Source organism: Tursiops truncatus, chromosome 19 (assembly GCF_011762595.2).
Source record: "Tursiops truncatus isolate mTurTru1 chromosome 19, mTurTru1.mat.Y, whole genome shotgun sequence".
NCBI lineage: Eukaryota > Metazoa > Chordata > Mammalia > Artiodactyla > Delphinidae > Tursiops > Tursiops truncatus.
The window spans coordinates 28,519,809-28,530,275 of record NC_047052.1 but is presented as its reverse complement, the minus strand read 5'-3'; the positions used below and the strand labels follow the sequence as shown (position 1 = coordinate 28,530,275).

The 10,467-nt window shown below is 43.2% G+C and overlaps 1 protein-coding gene across 2 annotated transcripts in view; it reads left to right on the top strand.

Moving 5' to 3' along the window:
• The first annotated feature begins 710 nt into the window (after nt 1-710).
• The window catches only part of AMFR (autocrine motility factor receptor), a 41,938-nt gene continuing 32,181 nt past the window's right edge, over nt 711-10,467 (top strand). The window contains exons 1-2 of one of the 2 annotated variants that reach the window (XM_073795564.1): nt 711-1,164; nt 8,474-8,566. In XM_073795564.1, the coding sequence (XP_073651665.1) occupies nt 898-1,164; nt 8,474-8,566 (360 nt within the window). In that variant the 5' untranslated portion in view covers nt 711-897. The remainder of the gene's footprint in view (nt 1,165-8,473; nt 8,567-10,467) is intronic. The other variant, XM_019935795.3, reaches the window with a different exon arrangement.

Below are 10,467 nucleotides of genomic sequence, written 5' to 3'. Positions count from 1 at the left end.
TTACCTAGGAGTGGAATTGCAAGGTCAAATGGTCACTCTTAGGTTTAAACTTTTTGAGGAGCTGACAGACCACTTTCCAAAATAGTTGCACCATTTTACATTCCTACCTGCTGTATGAGGGAACACATTTTTATTTCCTGCTTAATCAGATTCGTTTTAGACTCTGCTGGAGGTTAGGAGTAAACAGCAGAAACTATTTGCGAGGAATTTAAGACCGTTGGTTAATTTTCTTTCTATGGGGTCAGGGCCTCTATTATTCCCTAAGCACCATCTCCTCTTTCAGCCACCTAGGAAGCTCCTAGGCCCGCAGGGGGTGCTCCGGCGTAACCTGCTTAAGGGGGCGTTTAAGGAAGCAAGGGAAGGGACAAGTGGCCGGACGCCCGGTGGTGGGGGTCCCCGAGTCCCGCGGATCGGCCACGCGGCCAGGGCTTGACCGCTTGTCAGCGCCGTCGGGCCTGAGTGACGCTTGGGCTCGGCCCCGGTCGGGTGCCCCGTGCGTCCGCGGGCCAGACCGAGCTGGGGTTTCGGCGGAGAATAATGCTGGGTTCTGGGCCCCAGGGCCTGCGGCCGTGGCCTTCGCCAGCCAGGCGGCGGTGCGACCGATAGGGGCGGGGGACGGAGGCCGCGCCCCCGCGCCCGTCCCGCCCGCACCCTGCTGGGGGCGGCGGCCCGCCCCTAGCCAGCCAAGGCTCTTCCGCGCCGGCAGGGGCAGCAGCGGGAGCGGCGCGGGGCGGAGCGGCGCGAGCGGCCTGGAGCGGCCCGGCCCGGCCCGGCGAGGAGGCGGCGGCAGCGGCGACGGCAACGGCGACGCCAGAGCCCGTGGGCGCCGTTCGCGAGGCCGTCGTGGCCCGGCCGCAGCGCGGGGAGGCCTGGGGGCTGGAAGCCGCCGCTGCCGCCATGCCGCTGCTCTTCCTCGAGCGCTTCCCCTGGCCCAGCCTCCGCACCTACACGGGCCTCAGCGGCCTGGCCCTGCTCGGCACCATCGTCAGCGCCTACCGCGCTCTCAGCCAGCCCGAGGCCAGGCCCGGGCCAGGGCCCGCCGAGGCGGAGCCGGTAACGGCCCCGGTGCAGCCAGACCCGGCCGCGCTCGTCCGGCCGAGCACCGGAGGACCCCGTGCCCGCGACGTGGCCCAGTACCTGCTCTCGGACAGCCTATTCGTGTGGGTGAGCGAGGCTGCCGGGCCCGCCGAGGAGGAGCGGAGAGGAGCCGGGCGGGGGATTGTGGGGACCGCCATGTCACCCATTTTCTGTGGGGGGCGTGGCTGGGGCTGGGGTCCCCTCCCCCCGGGACCCCGGAGTGCGAGGCCCGGGGGGCGGGGCCCCGCCCGCGTGCGCGCCACTGAAGGACCCGGTGAGGGGTTGGGGTGGGGTGGCTTTGGGGTCGTGAGGAGGGGCGGGTCCCGAGGGCAGGGTCGCCTTTGAGGGCCTGAGGAAGGGACTTTGGGACCCGGTTGGGGAGGCGCAGGGGGCGGGGCGCGAGGGGACGCGGCCGGCCGGGGAGGGTCAGGGCCGGGGTGTAGTGGGGAGGTGCTGGGGTGGGTTGGGGGGAGAAGTAAACGATGGCGGAGCAGAGTTGGGGTTCTGAGGGACCACCGGGAAGGAAACAAGGAGCCCTCAAAGAGCGGCTTGACCTGGCTGGGACCGGCCAGTCAATTACCCCGGCTATTTTATTAAACTGTGGAGGGAAGTTGGAAGGCTTTTCGGACTCTGTCAGACCCGGAAATGTTAACAGGTTTCCCACGAAGAGAGGGAAGAGACAATTCGGATGTTGAGAATAGGAGAATTTTAGGCATCTGGGTGTGTTCGGACATTCCTGTTTGGAGAGGCCTTTTTTTTTTTTTCTATTTATTATGTGATTGTCCTGTTTGGGTAGAACAAACACACAAACTGTGCTTCCTTTCCTGCTGCTTTTACCTGGTGATTCATGAAAGTTTCCTTTGATGTCTGAAGGCAGCCAAAACATTCGGAGTCAAGAGGTGTCTCTCCATTTGAACTCAGGATTTTTCCTTTTAGTGATCCATTTTAAAACACGGTTTCCAGTTTGTCTGCCAGTGTAAGATAAGCAGCATTTACAAGGCATAAATGCTGGTTTCACTTATTAGAACAGATAATTTCAGGCGGGTGGGTCAGCAGTATTTTGGCTTAAGAGCTTGGCTTATACCTTAGCCTTTGAATGCCTCACGGAAACCCCACGGCGATCAGAAAAGTTGTTCCAGGACTGAAGTCTGTCCCTTGGATTTGCTGTGGTGTCTTGGGTCCAGAGTCTTGTCTTCTCCTGTAAATTCCCGTTTTGGGGTGAGAGCCGGCTGTAAGTGACTGGGATTAATATTCCAAGTATACAGAATGATACACAACTCATTTGTTATAATTAATCCCACTGTGCTTCATCAGGAAGCAGTGGGATTTATGAATTGTAGGTGTGGGTCAAGTCTCTTGGTCCTTCTGATGAAGAGGTGAGTAGAAGGCAGTGAAGGGTGAAGTTCCATTCCTCCACTGCTGTGTAAAGCTGAACCTTACAGTACAGAAGAAGGGAGAAGAGAAAGAACTCAGCCACACGTCTCTTGTTTAATTTCTATTACACATTTCTAATTTCTATTACAGATTTAAAAAATCTATTTTTGCATTTCAGTTGGCAGGTAAACTGATGTGGAGAGTGATTTTGCCAAATGTTGAGAATATAATGTAGTCTTTTATATATATATATATTTAAGTATATGATACAAATAAGCCTTTGAAATGGAACGGCTATAGTATTTAACAACTACTAGTATTGTTTAATGATCTCCCTACCCCTCCCCAGAGTTTCTTTTTACAAAACTCATGTTCAAATTCCAAGGTTAACATCTCTTCATAAAACATTACATAAAGCCTGTTGATTTTCTGTGAAAATTATTACTTTTAAGAAAATTTCCTTTTCTTCCCAGCTTTTTCAACAGAGGTCTTGCCTCATGCGAGTTTGTAATTTCTTCCTATCTGCTGATGATTTTTTTCCTTTCTCAGTTGATCTTGCTGTTTTTCTTCCATCTTTCCTTTGTAGTTTTCACACTTATCTTGGTCTTCCTTGGTTCCTCAGACCCTCCATGTATGCATTGTCAGTTTTCCTCATCACTCATTACTTAAGTTTCTGCTTTAGTAGGCTAGTGGGAGTCAAAATCTCAGATGCCTTCCTCTGAGGCCTGACAGATCGCATTATTAGGTGAATATATGGCGGGGCCTTTGTCAGAATGGATCCTTTCTTGCCCTGCCCAAGGACACTCAGATTCAATTTTTTAAAAACCAAACAAAGGACTTCCCTAGTGACGCAGTGGATAAGACTCCTCGCTCCCAGTGCAGGGGGCCCGGGTTCGATCCCTGGTCGGGAAACTAGATCCCATATGTGTGCCACAACTAAGAGTTCACCTGCCACAACTAAGGAGCCCAACTAAGGCGCCCGCCTGCTGCAACAAGGACCCGGTGCAACCAAATAAATATTAAAAAATAAAAAAGGCAAGACGAAACAATCAATTGATCTTTCTGCCAGTTTGCAAATCCTGCTAGCTATTATTTTGCATATTGGAATCTCTAAAACTTATCTTTGTAGGGCACAGTTTAGATGAATATAGATACTGATATAATGTCTTCATTTTGATTAATGTCCTAGGTGATTTTAGGCATGTTAATGGTTGAGAAACTGATGAGGGAGAGGATGGGGTATGGGGTGAAGGTCAGATGTTGTAAACCTTGCCTGCTCTGTTAAGGAGTGTGAACATTATTTCATGGGCCAGAGGGTTTAAGTGGGAGTGAAGGGGAGGAGGGGCTGTCATGATGAGATGATCTTTTCAGGGGCAGACCTATAACTGCAGTGGGGAAGGTGGATTTATGTAGACAGGGAAGAGGCCAGGAGATGTAGTGACCTAAGACTCCAGTCCCCAAAGGAAGTTCTCCAGGTGGCCTTCTGGCACTGACATTGAGAACAGGTGTGAGGGGAGGTTCCCAGGGTTGTTGCACTAACAAATACCCAGGTTTGTCATGATTATTTGTTTCTTCATGTCTTTCTAGAACTTTCATTCCAGATTAGGTTTTATTTTGTTACTCATTTCTGGGGTAATTTTACATTGTTCAGATGTCACTTCCATTAAAGTACCTCCTGATCAGTTTCCATCATTGTTTTGAATTGTTCAGGTGTTTTTGGCTTTTCAACTTCAATTAATCTTACTCATTAGTTTCATTACTTTCTCCTGGTTATTTTTCAGTTCTGGTTTTTTCTTTTTCTTTTTTATGTATTTGCTTTTAAAACTGTAAGAGCTGGCCATGGTAAAATGGAGAAATAGACATATGAAACAAGTTTTAAGGTTCTGATGACTTAATTATATGCAAATGAAGTCGTTTAAGAAGTGTCAAGGGAAAAAGTCACCAAAAACGAAAATGGATAAAAGTGAACTGACCGTTGAGAGCAGGGATTGGCAAACCGTGTTGCCAATTTGGCCTATTAGCTAATAATGTTTTTTACATTTTTAAAGTTTTTTTTTTTTCCGAAAGGAAGAATATGTGACTGAGAGCATGTGGCCTACAGAGTCTAAAAATATTTACTGTCTGATAGCCCATTAGAGAAAAAGTTTCTGACTCCTGCTTCAAAGAGCCCATCTTCACATAATTATACAACTTGAGAACTGAAAGTAATTTACTCGGTTTGAGTCTTTATGAGATGAATATTCCAAAGATGATTAGAGAAAAATGTTAGCTCCAGAAATGTTGGGGCAGCTGAAGAAAAAGACTAAACTTGTAAATAATAGGATATAAACCTAGATAAACAACTTAAAAATATAGGAAAAATCTTTATAGTGGGGGGGGAGGAGATTGCTGTTTGATTGCTCGCTAGATGTATGCTGCATGCTTTGTATACGTAATCTCATTTATTTCCCTAATGTTGTGCAAAGAGGAGCACAAGCATCAGTATAATAGGGGGGAGTTTGCATTACTGGCATTTTATACTTGTCACTGGGAGCCTACAGAAAAGTAACATTCCAGTTGTCCTTAAAGGAGGAGACTGATAAAAGGTGTGTTTGGGGGGGAAGGGGATAGTTAGTGCTGGTGTTAAGTAGAAGACTAAGAAATACCCAGATTGATCAAGTCGACACAGTTCACATCTACATATTATACAAATATATATGGTATGTATATATATTCTTTCTTTTTCATACACAGAAGGTAGCGTAGTAATCACATTTCTACACTTTGCTTTTTTTTCAGTGAGCAAGTTATCTTGAAGGTTCTGTATAATGCTAGTAAATGCAGAACTACTGACTTAGTTTTCCTGGCTTCATTGTATTCTGTTGAATGGCTGTTTTACGGTTTATTGAACTAACCTCACTGACGGACATTTAATTGGTTTTCATTTTTCTGCTATTATAAACAGTGCTCCAGTGAACCCCTTGTACTTAGATTTACTTACATTTAAGTTTGGATTCTGCTCACAAAGAAAGATTAGTTAGCTGTGTACAGCAGAATGAGGTTAGTACTTTTACTGTGGTCTGCAAGGATAAAGTGAGGTGAGAAAGTTTGTCCCAATTCCGTTGGTTTAAATATGGACTGAAGTGTTGTTTCTGTAAGGATATCACTGATGACCTAGTGGGATCTGATTTGGAAATTTATTTTAATTTTTATTTTATAATGGAGTATAGTTGATTTACAGTGTTGTGTTAGTTTCATGTGTACGGCTAAGTGATTCAGTTATACATATACATATAGCCATTCTTTTTCAGATTCTTTTCCCATATAGGTTATTACAGAATATTGAGTAGAGTTCCCTGTGCTATACAATAGGTCCTTATTGATTATCTATTTTATATATAGTAACGTGTATATGGTAATCCTGGGATTTGCTTTTAAATGAGGAATGGTAATTATGTTTCTTTCTGTATCTGCAATTTTTCAAGCCTTTGTCAATTTTAAAATTGAGAATTTATTGGAATGATGATATTTGTGAAATTAAGACATTTTTCTGTAAGTAGAATAGAATAGTTAATAATTATTGAGATGTTTTTAAAAACACTTCATTCATGATCTTAAAATAATTTAGTTGCTTCCTATCCTGTATAGCTTTCACTTTCATAAAGTTCACAAAAGGTTATCTCTTTCCTTTTACATAAAATCCCTTTCTCATATCAGTTTACTTTCTCAATCTCTTTTTCCATTCTTAGCTGTGCTGATTTTTAAATCTTCCATTTATATTACAATAGGAAATGTTTATCTACTGGTGATGGAATTATGAGGGACTTCCACTTGTTTTTTTTTTTGGTAAATCAAAGATACAAAATTTTTATACCTCCTTTTTTTTTTTTCTTGCGGTACGCGGGCCTCACTGTTGTGGCCTCTCCCGTTGCGGAGCACAGGCTCTGGATGCGCAGGCTCAGTGGCCATGGCTCACGGGCCCAGCTGATCTTCCTGGACCGGGGCACAAACCCGTGTCGCCTGCATCGGCAGGCGGACTCTCAACCACTGCGCCGCCAGGGAAGCCCTATACCTCATTTTTGAACTTAGAAAAACTTAAGAAAAGTTTTACCTGAGAAGTAATACTTTATTTCTTATTTTGTAACCCAAGGTGTATGAGAATGCTGTTTAAGGTAGAGAAATGATTAAGCAACCCTAAATTTGATTTCTCCTCTGTTGTTCTCACAGCAGCTGGCTTGGTCTGTTAGATGCTTACCAAGTTCTGTGTCTTGTAGATCCTAAAAGTTCTTTGAGTGCAGGGTCCAGATCACCCTCATTTCTCTTAATGTCCTACATGCCTTGAGCAAGTAGGTGCTAAATGTGTTGAATTTATTTCTTTACTTTGTAAGCCTACCTGCAAAAACAGGAAGAATTTTAAAAAACTGCTTTGTAATTAGGCTTGGAATGTTTGGCTGATTTTAAAAATCCTCTTCAGCTGGGGGATATGGCATGAAGGATCGGGGCTGTAGTTTTGTCTTATGACATTTTTTCTTAATTAACATGATTGGGGTTCCCATTAACTGGTTTAGAGCACAATGAAGATTAGCCTTTTAAACGTCTATTTCATCTCCTTAAAATTTAGTATTCTACACTATTTGTTGGAATGTTTTGAAGAGGGCTGCTCCACAGGGAGTCATGTTAGGGAGGTGGGATGTTTTGGATAACTAATTTGGGTTTTTTCCTGGCTATTTGAAGGATTTAATTACCAGAAGAGTTTCATTTTTCAGCACTATTTTTGTTTCAGTTCTTTGAAAATACATCACATACTTCCTTGCCCCATTAGACAGGCAGAATGTAACTAAACATAATTTAATGAATCAGGGCTACCATTCATTGTATGTAATGTGTCAGGGCTACCACAGGGCTGGATGGTGTGAAGCACCAAGGGGAACCTGAAGAGATCTTAGGGAGTTTGCTTTCTTATCTTACTCTCTTCCGTCACCTTCCTTTTATTTACTTATTCTTAAAATATCATTTGCTTCTTTTAAAAGTAGATGGAAGAATGACCTGGAAAGAGGAATATGGCCACCTTCCTGTAAACTTAGTGAATCAAAGATTGAAGCAGCCTTTACGTTGTTGGTGTTTGTTTTCATTTGCTCTTAATAAAAGTCCTCTTTACCGTCTTCATCAAGGTCCTTTTGGCTTTTTCAGGTTCTGTGGTTTTAGAAATCATTTGAACATCAGTAATGTGATGTGCCACACTAGCCTTTGAGTCAGGGGCGGCCCACGTTTTCATTTTGTAAGCATTACATTTGTTGTTTAGGTGTAAGGCGATCCCTCTCTTAATTACCAAGAAAGTTTTCCACTTGCTGGTGAAGAAGGCTTTGGATTGTCATTGCTGTTTCATGGTTGCCTTTCAGTTCTCAGCTCTTCCTGCTTTCTTGATTCCACTCCCCTCGAATGCCCCAGAACCTTTACTTTAAGGCCAACACCAACCACAGATATCTTTTGTCCCATTGCAATACATTTGAAAATGTGTATGTTTTTGATTCTCAGTTCTTCATGATCTTGTGAATTTTTTATGACCATCCACACTCTTCTCCACGTGTCCTATTTTTCTGACAGGGCAGGGCAGGATGTTTGGGTGCTGGACTTCACTGTTCACGATAACTGCATTTTCTGGAAAAGTTTTCTTCTAGGCTGTCAAAATCTTAATGTAGGAAATGATGTACCTAGGAGACACTTATGGTTTTTTAAGGTGCATACAGTACAAAGTTTACACACAATTCAGTTAAGACTGAAGGGGAAGATGGCCTTCTGGGGGGTACATGTTGGAACAGGGCTCTGTGAATTAACTGCTGAGTTGGTACCTTCCTCCCCACTCCTCATCCGTACCCTGCCACCCATAAAAATGTGCCCCTTCAAATATTACTTATCTTGTACTGGTAGAAAACTGGAAAGTCTCAGTTATTAGAAATGTTGGCTGAATTCCTAATATAAAATTTTTAGAGCTGCTTTTATTTTTCAACTGGAAATAAACTTCCTTTCTTTGGTTTGTGTACAGGTTCTAGTAAATACTGCTTGCTGTGTTTTGATGTTGGTGGCTAAGCTAATCCAGTGTATTGTGTTTGGCCCTCTTCGAGTGAGCGAAAGACAGGTAAGTCCAGATAGCAAGGATGCATTCTTGTGACCAGATTAAAGAAAAAAAATTTTGGTATAATTTCAAACTTACAGAAGAGTTGTACAAATAATATGAAGAACTCCTATATAGACTTCATCCAGATTCAGAGTTATTAACATTTTTCCCCATTTACTCTAACAGTTGCCTTTTATTTATATATACATATTTTTTGTGATCCTTTTGAGAGTAAACTGGGGACATCATACCCCTTTAACCTCAAGTGCTTTAATATGTGTTTCCTAAGAGCAAGGACATTTTCTTATGTAACCATAGCACAGTGATCAAAATCAGGAAATTCAGCATTGATGAAATACTTTATATAGCCCACAATCCATATTTAATGTATCCAAGTTGTCCCAATATTGTTCTTTATAGCTATTTCCTCATGAATTTTATGAAGTAGTTTTAAAAGAATCTCAGACTTGTTTTAGTTTGAGTAATTGTATATATCATTCTTTAGAATATGGGTTCTTTTCCAAAGGAATTTACCGAGAGATTTTGTGTTTTCCCTTTGGAAAAGTGTATTAAGATTCATCATTCTACAAGCAGCGTTCAGGTGAGATAGTCTGACATTTGAACATTACTCTCAGAATGCATGTATGAGCAGGAGGTGCTTTCATTAAAGAATTAATGTCACAAGCATACTGTACAGATTGGCAGTTCCCCAAGGATTTTAGTGGATGGAGTGTAGAATAGTGTGTTTTAAAGTAAGAATTTAGAACTGGCCTTTAAAACAATAACATAGAAACAGAACTATATTGTACTTTATCTTATCCCAGTGGTAAGACACAGGAACCTACTACATTAAAAGTACAACAGTGGCCTCACCCCTTACGTATCCTTTTCAACCCAAATCTCTTGTTATTAAATCAGCTGAGGTCCTAGTTTAGAGTTGAAATGCATTTACTGTGTGATTGAGCCCTTGGATGCTATTAAGGGCAGGACTCTTTGTTTTCCCAGAAATTTTTCATTAGTGAGTATTTAGTACTTTCTCCAAAATATCGACTCCAGAGGTCTCCCAGATGGGATCAGTAGAACGTAGAGGGTTTTTTGGTAGGATACAGAAGCTTTTTTTTGATGCTTCTTTTGTTTTCAAGAAAAACTTTTGACTTGTGGGCCAGAAATTGGTCAGGCCAGGCAAGCAACCTAATTGCTGGTGGATTGATCTGGCACCAGTGGGCCTTACATACTGCTTTCTTTTTCCTAAAATGTTAAATATCAGTTCAAAATTTACAGAAAACATAACCTTGGAGTATTATAGAGATTTTTCAAATACCTGGAGGTAATCATAATGGGCACATTTGTCACTCAACTCTACTTTCAGTTTTTTCAATATAGATCACGTCTTTCATGTTGTTCAGTGATGGCAGTTTTTTGACCAGTGTCATCCAGTAGCATTTATTAAGCGCCGTTTTTTTTTTTTTTTTTTTGGCGGTACGCGGGCCTCTCACTGTTGTGGCCTCTCCCGTTGTGGAGCACAGGCTCCGGACGCGCAGGCTCAGCGGCCACGGCTCACGGGCCCAGCCGCTCCGCGGCACATGGGATCTTCCCGGACCGGGGCACGAACCCGTGTCTCCTGCATTGGCAGGCGGACTCTGAACCACTGCATCACCAGGGAAGCCCTTAAGCACCGTTTTGAGTTAGAATGCTACAGAATTGACATGGGTTTACTCTCTGGGTGCTTAAACTTGAAGAAATAGAGTAATGCTAGAGGCAAAGACATTGACTACCTAAAATTGGACAAATATTCAACAGTTAAGTGGCAGTGTAGAACAAAGAATTTTTTAAATGCACTTAATGCCTACTATGGCACTTATCTAAGCACCGTACATATATTAACTTACTGAGTTACCCCAGCTATTTTATGAGATATACGC